Here is a 15901-nt window from a genome sequence, read left to right as displayed (position 1 = left end):
TACCAAGGCTCCTAACACGACCTGAGTCTGCCCCTATGAAGCTCACCTCAGACACTGAACTCCAAGGCTCCTAACACGATCTTAGCCTGCCCCTATGAGCCTCACCACAGACTCTGAACCCCAAGGCTCCTAACACGACCTTAGTCTGCCCCTATGAGCCTCACCACAGACTCTGACTCCAAGGCTCCTAACACCACCTTAGTCTGCCCCTATGAGCCTCACTGCAGACTCTGAACCCCAAGGCTCCTTATACGACCTATGAGCCTCACCACACACTGACCCCCAAGGCTCCTAACACGACCTTAGTCTGCCCCTATGAGACTCACCACAGACTCTGAACCCCAAGGCTCCTAACACCACCTTAGTCTGCCCCTATGAGTCTCACCACAGACTCTGACCCCAATGCTCCTAACACCACCTTAGTCTGCCCCGATGAGTCTCACCACAGACACTGAACGCCAAGACTCCTAACACCACCTTAGTCTGCCCATATGAAGCTCACCACAGACACTCAACCCCAAGGCTCCTAACACGACCTGAGTCTGCCCCTATGAGTCTCACCACAGACACTGAACCCCAAGGCTCCTAACACCACCTTAGTCTGCCCCTATGAGTCTCACCACAGACACTGAACCCCAAAGCTCCTAACACCACCTTAGTCTGCCCCTATGAGTCTCACCACAGACTCTGACCCCAATGCTCCTAACACCACCTTAGTCTGCCCCTATGAGTCTCACCACAGACTCTGAACCCCAATGCTCCTAACACCACCTTAGTCTGCCCCTATGAGTCTCACCACAGACTCTGCACCCCAAGGCTCCTAACACCACCTTAGTCTGCCCCTATGAGTCTCACCACAGACTCTGAACCCCAATGCTCCTAACACCACCTTAGTCTGCCCCTATGAGTCTCACCACAGACTCTGACCCCAATGCTCCTAACACCACCTTAGTCTGCCCCTATGAGTCTCACCACAGACTCTGAACCCCAATGCTCCTAACACCACCTTAGTCTGCCCCTATGAGTCTCACCACAGACTCTGCACCCCAAGGCTCCTAACACCACCTTAGTCTGCCCCGATGAGTCTCACCACAGACACTGAACGCCAAGACTCCTAACACCACCTTAGTCTGCCCATATGAAGCTCACCACAGACACTCAACCCCAAGGCTCCTAACACGACCTGAGTCTGCCCCTATGAGTCTCACCACAGACACTGAACCCCAAGGCTCCTAACACCACCTTAGTCTGCCCCTATGAGTCTCACCACAGACACTGAACCCCAAAGCTCCTAACACCACCTTAGTCTGCCCCTATGAGTCTCACCACAGACTCTGACCCCAATGCTCCTAACACCACCTTAGTCTGCCCCTATGAGTCTCACCACAGACTCTGAACCCCAATGCTCCTAACACCACCTTAGTCTGCCCCTATGAGTCTCACCACAGACTCTGCACCCCAAGGCTCCTAACACTACCTTAGTCTGCCCCTATGAGTCTCACCACAGACACTGCACCCCAAGGCTCCTAACACTACCTTAGTCTGCCCCTATGAGTCTCACTGCAGACTCGGAACCCTAAGGACCCTGCGCATGACGTCACCGTCACCTGACCGCCCGTGATCTCCGCAAGCTCCGTGTGGAGCGACGGGAAGTCGAGGTGAGGTTTTTCGTCTTAAAATGATATAAATTAAACTATTCCGTGTGCCGTCGTATCAGTTTTACCCTCACAATCACCCAGCGGCTCGTGTCGCGTCGTTTAATTTCACCGTGAAACATTTATATTTTTTTGTTAACCCCTCGACGACTCCCGGCCCGCTTGGTCATTTGGTTAGCGGGCGAATGGTGCGCTGAGGCGGCAGGGGTAACAAGTCGAGGCCGATGGTGACTCCCGCGGTGTAGGCCGCACTCGTCGGCCTGCGTGGTGACTCTTTACATGAATCGTTCTTATCCGTTTTACATTCCTGTGTGAGTTGTCTTGACCATTAATTCACCACGCTGGTCAATGCCGGTTTCTCACGACGGGGGTAGTTGCCTGAACCGCGCCAGATATCGCTCGCCGCCGATATCAACAGTGACCAGCAATCGGACTCCGTGATCTCCACCGGGTTCACGACTAATTCGCAACACATTCGTCAATAACGCGGGTTCATAGCGCAGCGTACTATGGCCACCGCTCCCCGGACCTAAAATGAACACCGTACAGTGACCAAGAAACAGTGATGATGCATGACCCGCACAGAGATTGGATGTTGCCAAGATTCGGGGTCACAATTCCCTTAACCCCCCCCCCCCCGCAGTTTTCGTCTCATTTTAATAATCTCATTTGTGTTTATCAATGTTTTGGCTTCTTCTTGGTTCTTTCGGTAAAATCACGTAGAAGGGAAATGATAAAATAATAAAAATAAACATAATAAAATAATTCTCACGACGTTTCGGCCACAACGCAAGCAGCCATCCTCAGGTGAAGAACAGGTCTGTCGGAAAGACAGCGTCTGAATTCAGACGCTGTCTTTCCGACAGACAGATGTATCCCTGCAGTCACGAAAGCTTTAAATCGAAATGTTTTGGCTTGTTGGTACAAATTGTTTTGCCCACCATCATGAAAGTCCATTAGCAAAAATGTACAACTGCACATAATATACACGAACTGTACTTTCCATGTACCGTACATGCATAGCCCCCTTTGTCAATACTGTACACTGCTGGATGAGAGCCTCCACACACCGTGTAGGCTGTGGGGGTTCTTTGACAACACTTAATTTACATAAACAGCAAGTAATCGATTACAATCATACGATTAATGCAATACCTGTGTCGTGTGGGTTTTCGTAGTTACACTATATAGCTCTAATGTGTTTTATGTTCCTGAATAAGCTTCCAGCACGCGTAGCAAAACGTCGGACATGTGTGTGTGCGTGTGTATTAACTAACAACACTTGCCCCAACAGTCTATTCATGTGAACCTCTGTCTTTGTTGTAGCACCATGGATCGTCATGAAGTAACCGAGTTCGTCCCCACCAACATCGTGGCGGCGAAGGCAGCAGAGGTTCGCTCATCCAGCGTCAACTGGCAGTCTTACCTCCAGTGAGTGATGCATCCAGACCCGTGGCGTTACACCGGGCAATTCTTCCAATGATAAGCTTTCACGTATGCATGTATGTTGAAACTTCTTTTGCACCGTACGTAGCCAACCATGTTAATCACAGGTGCGGGGGAAGGTCAACATAATAAACACAAAAAGTAGTTCTAAAGAGATTCGTTTTTATTAGTCATGCTCTATCCACTGCTCCACGAAGGGCTCCCCATTAGCCATGCTGTATCCACTGGTGCATGAAGGGCTGCCCAAGCTCTTATCCCACAAGGTCTCGTGATGCGACAATCCAACGTGGTCTTATACATGAACTGGTATACCCATGTTTGGCAAATTCATATTTGCTTACAGTCGCATATTCATAGACACATATTCAATGTACATACGTATCCTGCCACTTGATCACCAGTATCGTCCATTGGCCATCCCTAATAATAATGTATCCTGCCCAAGCCCATTGAATCTTATTACTTGTGAATATGATGTCTTTAATTTGTCCCCTGATCCATGTGTTCCTCTAGGTATAACACTCAGGGACAGATTAGTATTTTCGATTATATCAAATAATATTCTCTATAGCCAGGTGAGGGCCTGTCTTTTTCAAGGAAAATCTGTCAAATAAGTACAAACATAACACTTCTTATTCACAACGATTTAAGCACAGCAAATGAAATCAAACGTAGCAATGTCAATACATAGGTATAATGCCAAACTGGTAAAATCGAAAAGAAGTAAAATGAAAGAAATGACATTTTGAGTACAATTCCGGTGTTCAACATCAAATTATTAAAGCGAGCAAAATATTTAAACAATCAGGTGCATAGAAATAACAATGCAACATATATGGAAGATGCATGTCTAGATGTGAACATTGATAAACGTGTACTAAAAAAACACCTACATTCATATCTACATGAGTCTCAATAGACAATAAAATGTGGTGGGGATGTGTGGCGCAGTGGCTGGTGCACCGTTCTATGGACCCAGTGACCTGAGTTCAATTCACAGTCACAGTTAACATCAGTGGCAAGTGATATCTCAACCGGTCCTGGTCAACTCCCCCTTCACAAACCCACCCTGACCGGCATGTGGTTAAGTATGATCATACAACCCCCATGAGCAGTGTGCTGTGGGGAGCCCTTCATCCAATATTGCATTGTCAAAGGGCTGTCCATAAGACATTGGCATTTAATGTGTAAGATAGTATCAAAATTGGAGGGTAAATTGCTGAGACTCAAAATCTCACCTGGAGTACTGCATACAACATAGGTGAATTTAAAAAAGATATAGATTTTTACCACACTTCAACGCAAGTACCATGAATGCAAGAATACATTTGAATCAAAGACTTCACCGATCATCGCTGATGCATGGAAGGTTGGGGGTGCTGACGGCGTACTGTGTCGCGTTGTGCTGTGCCACATTGGCAGGAGTCAGATGATCTCCCAGGATGACTGCGAGTTCATCAAGCGATTCGAGCGGATGCCCACCGCCCAGCGGCAGCACATTCTGGAGACGGAGGGCATACAGGTGCATACCCACACACGTGCAGTGACAGTGAGAGGCTGTGTGAATATGTATATATGTGTGTCCGTGTTGGTGTGGTTCTTGTGTGGGTTTGAGTATGTGAGGAGCAGAAGTGGTTAACACACTGTGCTATACACCTGACTCCCCAAGTTAGATTCCTGGCCATGGCTGACAACAGTGAAGAATATCTGAACCGGTCCTAGGCCTTCTGTAGGTTTACTCAGCTTTAACTGAATACTTGGTGCAGTGTGTAAACATCAGCATTGCGGAGACGAAGCTGGCCAGGTGTTGTGCTCTCCAGACCACCCCTCGTGTGCCGTGCCAACCTTAAAGGTGCTCACTAACAGAACAGACCGTGAAAAGCTTTGTTTGAAGTTTATTGAGTGCATGTGCACGTGCATATACCGGACTCTGCATTGACTGTGTCTACACGTGGGAATCAACCACGTCCCCAAGGGCATGTGGTCATTTCCTTGTGTGCACGTGTCATGCCTGCTTTCCGTGTGCAGACAGCCAAGACATTCCTGAATCTGATGTCGCAAATCTCGCGTGAGCAAACGGTGCAGCTGCTGCTCACCATGGTGGACGACATGCTGCAGGTGACTCCTCCACCACTTTTTCCTCTCCTCCACGTTGATCGAGTGGTCAATTACTATTTTGGTTCAAGTGTGCCACTCATAACTATGATTGTGTGGCAATGAAATGGTTAATTTGAAATTAATGCCGGTTACTTCAAGAGCATCATCCACTCAACTTGCTTGGGGATTACTTCTGTGGCCTTGCCACCATTGTGTTTTTTGCTGTTGTGGTGCAAACTATATTTTTATTTGCTCGTGACGTTGCATTCACTAGGAGGACCATAGCCGCGTGTCCATCTTCTTTGACCACGCCAGGCGTAACAAGTCCTCGGCCTGGTCCTACTTCCTCCCCATGCTCAACCGCCAGGACCAGTTCACCGTTCACCAGGTGCACACTCTTGGGCGTCGTCAGCATGGATGTCGCCATGTTATTACTTGTTATACAAGTGATTTGAATCTTCTCCCCATTATTATGTAAGCACACGGGCTTTTTTCTCAATGGACTGCTGGATGAGGGCCTCCCCACGCCGTGCGTGTCATGCCATTCGTTTGACTGTAGTTTACCACGCCAGTCAGTACGGGTTGATGATTGTGGGCGACATAGATGTAGGAGCATAGACGTACAGTACAATGATGGATTTTGCAACACTGCCCTCTAATGCCCACTTCTTGGCTCACAGCAGCTTCTAACACCAGTTGTATGTGCGGAGACCACCCATCCAAGCACTATCTAGGCTAAGCTATGAGGGCTCACGAGATCGGGTAAATGCTGGGTGATGTGGTCAAAAGGCGATGGAGCAACTAGAGCCCTTTGTCAATCAACTGCTACATGAAGGCCTCTGCACACTGTGTCAGTCACGGGGGTTGTTTAACCAAACTTCACCACGCTGGTCAGTATGGGTTGGTGAAGCTAACCCACCATCGCACTGCAGTACGCTGATCAGTGCAGGCTCTACAGACTTACACAGCACCATTTGCAGCTAGGCACGTGTTTCACCAACCTAAATAATATAATTAATTTAGTTACTTGGCGAGTGTATTTTGGCTTTGCCTTCGCTGGAGATTATCACGCTCTGTTGCCACGTTGGAGTGCGTGCGCGTGCTCACCTGTGTGGCCGCATGCGCAGGCTGCTCGGATCATTGCGAAGCTGGCGGCGTGGGGCAAGGAGCTGATGGAGGGGAGTGACCTGACCTACTACTTCAACTGGCTCAAGACACAGCTTGGCTCACAGGTGCCACACATACATGGACATAGGACTTGTATGATTACTTGTTACAAACAAAAAAATAAAGGGGTACAAATATGCAATGGGCACCACCGGTGTGAGATGTTAACTACCTCGCCAGGTACATAAGAGGCAGTGGGTGCGATCCCGACCCTGATGTCCATATATTTTGAGTTTGCATATTCTCCCCGTGGTCATATGGATATTTCTCCGGGTCCGTTGGTTTTTTCCTCCACATTTAGAAACACGTATTTAGAGTATTTTGCTGCTATAACTATCCACATGATAAGCCACTTCGTTGAGCTATCATTTGTGGCCAGGTCACTTCTGAAAAAGATCTATGTAGATCAGTGGGCCTTACCTAGTAAAATAAAAAATAGTTAATAGTTTAAAGGAGAACCAATGTTCACCAATATTCCGAAATATATATTTGTTCCTAGGGGGAACAAATATTCTGGGGGAAAGAAACATATGAATTAACTGGCACTGGCTGCACATGAACGCCTGATCGCCTTTGTCTTAAACACAGTTGTGATGCTTCTGAGTTGCTGACCCACACTATCTCTCCCTTTGTGTAATGTGTGTAATGCGTAGAAAAATCGCCCAGGTGGACAAGACGGTGGCCATGTCTCACCGACCGAGGTATGTCCGCTCCAGCAGAACCGTGCAAAACACGAGACGCCGCAGGGAAATGACGGCACGGTGCCTCTCACTAAAGGTTACCATGTGAGAGTTTATAGTAGATTCCCGACACATGCGTTAAATGTGGTCGAATTAATTTGAGAACTTCAAATGAAAATAAACTAAATAGGCGAGTTGGAAGGTTCCATAGCAACAACAAAAAATACTTTCAAATCAGTCAGATGCTCCGTCATTGCAGTGAGGTTGTAGTGAAGGCTTTGCGTAGTGATTTAGAAATGTATACAATTTAAGAAACCAGCATCAACCCAGACCACGTTTGGGGTGAATTAATATTTTTCTAAGCCACTGTCGTTAACGGATCTGCATTCCACAAGTGACTTAAACATCACAAGTCTTTGCCCACCACTACCAAGTCACTGACATTTCTGTCGCCGTTATGGCTTGTGCAGAACTCGCAGTACCTGCAGTGCTCGGCCGGATGCCTGCAGCTCATGCTCAGGGTGAACGAGTATCGCTTCGCCTGGGTGGAGATGGATGGTGTCAGCTGGTGAGTGATGCTTCTTCACACACACTCCAATGGCACAAAGACAAAGACCCTCCATATAGCCGAAATAGGTTGTTTGGGCATGTTCTGTTATTGGGCACCTATGTGGAGGCTGGCGGCACATGAGGGAGTGGTGTGACCACCACCACTATGTCCGGTACTCATTTAAAAATCTGAATCAACAACGGATAGGCATATGATTAGTTCAGATATTTGCTACTGTTTGTTAGCCACGACCAGGAATTGAATTTGAGTCGCTGGGTTCTTAGCGCATCGCGCTAACTACTCCACTACTGCACTCACACACGCACACCGAGACACACAGGAACACACAAAGAGAAAGACACACGAACCAGTGGCAATGCACACACACACACTCACGCGGACCACATGCTCAAACAAACACACATAGACTCCACTGCGTATCTCTCACCATGCCTCTCTTTCCGCTGTGTGTGTGTGTGCTTCCACAGTGTAATGTCGGTCCTGCACACCAAGTGTGGCTTCCAGCTGCAGTACCAGATGATCTTCTGTCTCTGGCTGCTCACGTTCAGCCCGCAGATGTGCGAGAGCATCCGTCGCTATAACATGGTCACCACGCTGTCCGACATTCTGCAGGAGTCAGTCAAGGAGAAGGTCACCCGCATCATCCTTGCCACCTTCCGTGTATGTCTGGTTCTCTCGCTCGCACACACACACTCACTCGTGCACAAAGCCAAACGTCGTTAACTTGTAAACAGCACTTGCCCCAACATGCATACGCACACACACATGTACAATCTTGTGCACATACTAGAAAATGTAACATGCAGTAGTAAAACCACATACATGGGCAATTGCACATGAATGGATACACCCACAGTGAATATCCATGCACAGGTACACTCACACGCACACATGCACCCGCTGGTACACACACGCAACCATGAGCACACACGATGGTGGTGGTGGGGGACGGTCATGGTAACAGTGAGTGTTGTCATTGTGGAGGTGGTTATTTTTACGGAGGTGATGATTGCTATGGTGGTTGTGACGGTTGGCTACGTACGGTGTGAAAGAAGTTCAACATACATACATACGCATGATGGGTGTTGTTTTATGTGTTGTGATGATGGTGAGATGGTGGTTGTGATTGTTGTGGTGGTTGTGATGGTGAGTGGTGTGATAAGTGTTGCTTGAGGAATGTAATGGTTGTTGTGGTGGTTGTCGTGTGTGGAACAGAATCTTCTGGAGAAGAGTGTGGAGCGTGAGAGTCGGCAGGAGTACGCTCTTGCCATGATCCAGGGAAAGGTGAGCTGAACCTTTGAGCTATGGCAGCACCGACTAAAATACAGGTAGTCCCCGAGTTACGATGGTCCGACTTACGATATTTCGATCTTACGATTGTGATAGCGATACGACAAAATTGTTACATATTTTAATTTCGCGCGGCAGGCAAACGCAGCAGCGTACGCGGTACTATACTGTACGTTGGGACGCTGCCGGGATGTAGGCATCTCCCGCCTTGTGTGATGCCTCACTCTGACCAGCGGTCGACGGAGTTAAGTTGTCTCGGTGTTAGCGCGTGTATTTTTTTCTGTGTTTTTTGTGTTTCAAAGCATGTTAAAAGTTTTTATAGAAGAGAGGATTGTTTCCTGAAAAAACTTTCTATTAAATTGCAGTTCATGTAGGTAGGCTAAGTATTTACCTTGTTTTTTACTTTACATTTTACTGTGCAATACAGTATTGTAATTAATAAATACATACAGTATATCGTTTATACAGTACGGTACTGTAAATTGCTCTGTTTTGCTAAATTATCACCATTCTTTAAGACTCCTGGGTAGGCTAGGCCATCTTCGACTTACGATATTTTCGACTTACGATGGGGTCGTCGTAACGCATCTCCATCGTAAGTAGAGAGACTACCTGTACAGCGTCCTGTTAAATCGTACCAACTTAGACTGAAGACCACCAAATAGTTATACATCATGGAAACTGTCAGTGATTTTAAGACGGATGATGATGATGATGATGAATCAATCCATTGTTGCACCTTGACTTGTATTCATATTCTTAGGTTTTTTCGGTAAAGTCACGTAGGTAAAAACATTAAAAAGTAAAATAAAATAAAAATAAAAATCACGACGTTTCGGAGGCAACACAAGCTTCTGTCTTCAGGTGGTACCGTCACAGCCACGACAAACCTTGACTTGTGTTATCATCGTCGTCGTTAATCGTCATTGAACCGTGCCGCAGGTGCTGAAGCAGCTGGAGAACCTGGAGCAGCAGAAATACGACGATGAGGATATCTCGGAAGACATCCGCTTTCTGCTCGACAAACTCGGAGAGAGCGTACAGGACCTCAGGTGCACACGCGGTTCAAACAAAACGGGCTCCCGGGATGCGTGTGCAAGCATGGGTGTGTGTGTTTGTGTGAGTGCGACCGGGTGTAGTTCTGATCACACCACCTCATGTGCCATGTTAATAGGTGATTGCGAACTGCCCTTTGCCCTAGCAGCTTGTATTGGCTATATGGGAGATCTTGTACATCTGTGTGCACCTTTAAAATGAGTATTGGGGAGACAAAGGCGGCCAGGCGTGGTGTCTATCGCACCACCTCATGTGTTGTTCAGAGGTTTAATTAGCAGCGATAGTCTGGAAGGCTCAATGGAGGATTCTTATTTTTATCTTTTGTGTACTTACATATTTGCATTGCAGTTCATTTGACGAGTACAGCTCGGAGCTGAAGTCTGGCCGGCTGGAGTGGAGCCCCGTGCACAAGTCGGAGAAGTTCTGGCGTGAAAACGCGGCACGACTCAACGAGAAGAACTGCGAGTTGCTCAAGTGAGTCTCACCCTTTCTGTGTTTGAGGTGCTTTCCGTGTGTGTATGTGTCTGTGTGTATAGCGCTTCGCGTGGTATAGCAGTTAGCACGCTGTCCTACGGATCCGGCAACCCGAGTTAGATTCCTGCTCACAGCCAACACCAGTGACGAATATCTAAACCGGTCCTGGGCCTCCTCTAGGTCAATTCGGCATCGAATGAGTACCTGGTGTGGTGTGTAAACATTGCCACTGGGGAGACAAAGGCGGCCGGGCGTGGTGCGGGCCACCCACCCCCTCGTGTGCCGAGCCGGCCTTCGTAGGTGCTCACTTAACAGCACTTGCCCCAACAGTTTGCGAAGGATATACTGGGGGATCTTTATCTTTGCTTTTTGTGCTTGGTTTTTCAGGATTCTTACACGTCTGCTCGAGCGCTCCGAGGAGCCTCAGATCCTGGCCGTGGCAGCGCACGACGTGGGGGAGTACGTGCGGCACTATCCCCGTGGAAAACGGTACTCGCTCGCTCGTCGCAGCCCAGCGCGCCCATACACCAACATCATCTACACACTTCGTTATGTGGGGGTGGCTCTGGATTATGGTTAGATGGATGCCGTCTTGTCAATAGCACCTCTTTTTCATGGTACAACCGAGCTGCGCCAGGGCCACGCCAAGCCAGCCTCGTGCGGCTCAGGAGGCGCCAGGTTGTTTTTCCGCTCCAGAAGCGCAGCGGTGGCAAGATGTTAACTCCTTGCTTGGTATGCAGGAGGGTCGTGGGTTTGATCCCGACTCTTGACACCTGTATATTTGGAGTTTGCATGTCTCTCTCCCCTTGGTCGCGTGGATTTTTCTCCGGGTCCTCCAGTTTTTCCCTCAACATTTTGAAACATGCTTTTAGAGAATTTGGCTGCAATACATTTATACGTGGTAAGCCACCTCGTGTTATCATTTTTGGCCAGGTCGCTTCTGAAAAATAGCTATTTAGCTCAGTGGGGCATACCTGGTAAAATAAAAAAGTTTAGTTTTATAGAAGCGGAACTGTGCCGCTGACGTCATATGCAATGAATATGTCAATAACTCCATCCACCCCTGGCTCTGCTTGACCCAGAGCCAGATTCAGATGTCCTGTGAGGCCATCGTATCATGGTTTGGTTATGGCTCGGCTTCGCAAATATCCATAACGTGAAGGTCCCCCGCTGGCTTGGCTTGGATGTGGTAGTCGAAAAGGAGTACAGGTAGTCCCCGACTTACGATGGAGATGCGTTACGACGACCCCATCGTAAGTCGAAAATATCGTGAGTCGAAAATGGCCTAGCCTACCCGGGAGTCTTAAAGAATGGTGATAATTTAGCAAAACAGAGCAATTTACAGTACCGTACTGTATAAACTATATGCGTACAGTACATCCCGGCAGCGTCCCACCGTAAAGTATCGTACCTCGTACGCTGCTGCGTTTGCCTGCTGGGCAAAATGTTAAATATTTTACTATTTTGTCATATCGCTATCGCCATCGTAAGATCGAAATATCGTAAGTCGGGGACTACCTGTATAGGTGTCTCTAGTGAGCAGTCTGGCTCTCGGTGCTGATGCTGACCCTACGTAGTGAACACGTAAGCATACGTCTACGTTGTGTGTTTGTATTTGTTCAGAATTATAGAGCAGCTGGGTGGTAAGACCCTGGTGATGAACCACATGCACCACGAGGACCAGCACGTGCGCTACAACGCCCTGCTCGCCGTGCAGAAGCTCATGGTTCACAACTGGTGGGACCCTCAGTGCACACGCACACTGCACATTCACGTGAGCTACGGGCTTTTACACCGACAGGAGCATCAGGCGGACACAAGTGTCACGATATTAATGTTGTCATTAAATCGCCATTTAAACCAGGTGAGAGTTTATCGAGACCAAGCGTTTTTAACGGACACCTGCATAACACCAATATAATATTTCACTCATAAATTGTACAACACTCATTAATTGGCTGAAAACATCTTTATATTAGAGGAACGCAGAGCTTGGGTAATTGTTGGTGCCAGCCCACTGCCTGGCAGCCTTCCAGCTTATCTGTGGTTCCTCAGTGATTGTGAGATTCACTTTGCATGAACGACGCTATATAAATCAAAAAATTCATATTTACATTTGCAATCCACCGTTGGATTTGCAATCCACGCAATACGAGTCACAAGTGTTATTGATCGAACTTCACCACACTGTTCAGTGCACGTTGGTGAAGGCAGGGAGTATAGATGCGTGAGCATGTAGAATGTTGCTATTCAGTCCTGTAATTACTTAGTGTTGTGGTAAATGTAGCAAAGTGGGTGAAGAGGTCATGTGAGCCCATTACATGCAACACTTATGGATCGAACAAAAATATAAATGCTTACACACGCGATTCGATTTGTGTGTGTCGTGAGCTGAAGCATCGATATTAAGAAAAGTGTCCTTCCCTTGTTTTAACCTTATTGACTACAATTTCATTCCTGTAGCCGTATTTTTTATGGGGGCATTCAAAACGGGTATAAATCAAACTTGGTAAGGTGCAGGTACAATTCATGTCGTTTGAGAGCGAGAGCACCATCTGCAGCCTAGCTCAACAATGTGTCATGAGTTGCCAGTCATTCTCCACGGTTGGATGCATCCCAAAGTTGTTGCGACTTGCGGTGTTGACTACATCATTGTTGTGTTTGCTACCTTCCCTCCTGTCTCTTGCACCCTAGGGAATATCTCGGAAAGCAGCTCAAGTCCGAGGAGGCGACTGGACAGACCAGAGGCTAAATGACAGCACAACTGTGCACCTAACACTCCACAAATCCAGCAGGCATACTCATTCACTCAACTGTAGGCGGATGCACACACACAAGAACACACATGCACATACACACAAGACAGTTTTTATTTTTGGCCTGGATAGGCTTGTTGATAAGCAGTTATTAAGGTGAGGATGGCACATGAATGAGTAGGTGGTGAAAGCTGGTAAAATTACCTCCGGGCCGCCTTTGTTTTTCCTATGCTGATATTCATGACCGCACTGCAACCACACCAGGCACTGTATAGGAGGGGTTGATGTGGAGGCCCAGGCTAGGTGGTGATGGTAACACGGTTTGGCACTGACTGCAGACCTTCATGTCACTACTGCACAACACACACCCATAAGGCACAAATATGTACAACATCAATAATCAATTCGGACACAAGTACACACACAGGCAGACATGCAGCCCATAGAGAAACTCTGACATGCTTACACATACAACACAAGTAAAAATACATTTCGTTTTATGTTGAGCTATTGCTAATATTCCAATATAATTATAGAATTTATGTGTTAATGATTCAGTCTTTTTGGACAATCTTGGATAGCTACTGACCATAAAATCAGGGTGTCCTTTTTACCATTGCTTCATATGGCTAGACCTGACTGAAGATATTTAGTCAAGCTGAAACCTGTTTTTATTTTGCCGTATTTTTGTGGTATGTGGAGCAATTTATGATTTGGCTCAATCGAGCTGCCTGCAGCTCATTTGCAAAGGAACCCTTTCACTGTTTTAAGTTCACTAATGGTGCGTAAATCATTCTCACAAAGGAATTTAGTGTTGACTTGTACATCTTTCTTATACTTGTGCAATTATGGGATCATTCACGTCAGATACCTCTTTTTTTCTCACTGTACAACTGAGCTGCGCCAGGGCTGTGCCAAGCCAGCCCGGCACGACTTGGGAGAGGCCAGAATTTTCCCCTGTGGAACAGAGGTCGCAACCGGGTACCCGATACCCATACCCTACCCGTACCCAGCCGGGTACGGGTAGGGTACGGGTACGGCCGGGTACGGGTACCCGTTTGCGACCCTGGTGCGGCCGGGTACAGGTAAGGAATCAAAACCTGTTTGCGACCTCTGCTGTGGAAGCAGAGCCGTGATGCCGATGATGTGTACACAATGAAAAAGTCGAGACGTGAAGGTGACGCGGCGACACTGTGTTGCTTATCTTTCTTGCAATGCACCGCCGTCACAATAAACCACGAGCCCCAAACTCTGGCCCTCCTTGGCCCCCGAGCCCAGATTCAGATATGCGAGAGCAGCACATCACGTTTTTGGTTCCAGCTCGTCACAGCAAATAGCCAGTGGAAAAACACCACCCATTTTTTGAGGGCCCGGCTCAGATGTTCCACTGGGAAAGGGGGGGGGCTGGCTTATCCTCCCCACTGTACGACAACGCACTTTTTTTCTCGATGTGCCCCATAACATGAATGCTACTTGGGGGCAGCAACCAAGTCCACTGTAAGGAACTAGAGATATAATGTGTACTGTGGGAATTAAAATGTTGATGCTTAATGTAATGATCCTGAAACCGATTAACTGTAATTGTCGCAGTGGTTGTGTGGTGTCAATATTTGTGTTTGTGCCACGTTTTGATGTTTAGAAAGTTTCTTCTCGGATGTGAGCCGATGCTAAAAAAACACTCTAACCACATCAGTGAAAACTAATTGGGTTAATGAAAATAAATGTACAACTGTGTCCGTGTGTCTGTCTTCCTGTGCAAAATGCCAGTGTGAGATTGTGAAATCTATGCCATCGTTAATCTCGGTGAGAGGATTGCTGTCGTGGTATAATGCTTGGCACACTGGACCTGCTATCCAGAGATCGTGAGTTCCAACTCTTAGGATTTTTCAGTTAAAACAATGATGCAAATTTCGATTTAAAGCTTTCGTGACTGCAGGGATTCATCTTCTTGGTTCTTTCGGTAAAGTCACGTAGAAGGGAAATAATAAAAATGTAACAATTAAAAATATTTTACGGTATTAAAATTGATTGGTCCACACCCGAGACAGCTTTCTTTAGAGCCTAGTTTCACAGCTGTCTCGGGTGTGGACCAATCAATTTTAAGGACAGTGCATACATTATCAGAGTTGTGTTTTTTGTTTACATTCCGACTGCAGGTATTGTGGTCTATGCAAACATGACTCCTTGTAAAAACAAGTGTCAGTTTTGTTGCCAGATAAAAGGATAAAAAAAACAATTATATTTTTCTACTGGCAAATGAGGTTCCAATGGTGTAAATGCTTGACCCCGAGCTCTCATACTCTGATGGTGCATTGTCTTTGAGTTGTGCGCCTTTTGGCGTCATCTGGTCCAACACCATGTGAGACTAGGCTCTAAAGAAAGCTGTCTCGGGTCTGGACCAATCAACTTCAAGGACAGTGCATACATTATCAGAGTTGTGTGTTTTTTGTTTGCATTCCGACTGCAGGTATTGTGATCAATGCAAACATGACTCCTTGTAAAAAAGGTGTCAGTTTTGTTGCCAGATAAAAGGGTAAAAAGCCAATTATATTTTGTTACTGGCAAATGAGGTTCCAATGGTTTAATAGTTTAGTTTCATAATGCAGCTGGAGGCGCAGCCCTGCAATTGCTTGTTAACTTGACTAGAGTGCCACAAATAGTCCCGGCGGAAGACTACAAAAACACACGGTAACATCACCCACAAGTTAC

At 47.0% G+C, this 15901-nt stretch overlaps 1 protein-coding gene across 1 annotated transcript; it reads left to right on the top strand.

The window, feature by feature from the left end:
* The first annotated feature begins 1547 nt into the window (after positions 1 to 1547).
* On the top strand, positions 1548 to 14926 carry ATP6V1H (ATPase H+ transporting V1 subunit H). Its single transcript, XM_078604843.1, has 15 exons — positions 1548 to 1658; positions 2982 to 3086; positions 4524 to 4623; positions 5130 to 5219; positions 5473 to 5586; positions 6326 to 6430; positions 7019 to 7066; positions 7516 to 7613; positions 8084 to 8276; positions 8832 to 8900; positions 9849 to 9958; positions 10311 to 10436; positions 10824 to 10925; positions 12060 to 12173; positions 13131 to 14926. Exons 2-15 carry the CDS (start codon positions 2986 to 2988, stop codon positions 13186 to 13188), a joined length of 1428 nt encoding a protein of 475 aa, XP_078460969.1. The 5' UTR covers positions 1548 to 1658; positions 2982 to 2985; the 3' UTR covers positions 13189 to 14926.
* Positions 14927 to 15901: the final 975 nt, after the last annotated feature.

This window comes from Lampetra planeri, chromosome 23 (assembly GCF_965212315.1).
Source record: "Lampetra planeri chromosome 23, kcLamPlan1.2.h2, whole genome shotgun sequence".
In the NCBI taxonomy this organism is placed as follows: domain Eukaryota; kingdom Metazoa; phylum Chordata; class Hyperoartia; order Petromyzontiformes; family Petromyzontidae; genus Lampetra; species Lampetra planeri.
This window is presented reverse-complemented; position numbering and strand designations above follow the sequence as displayed.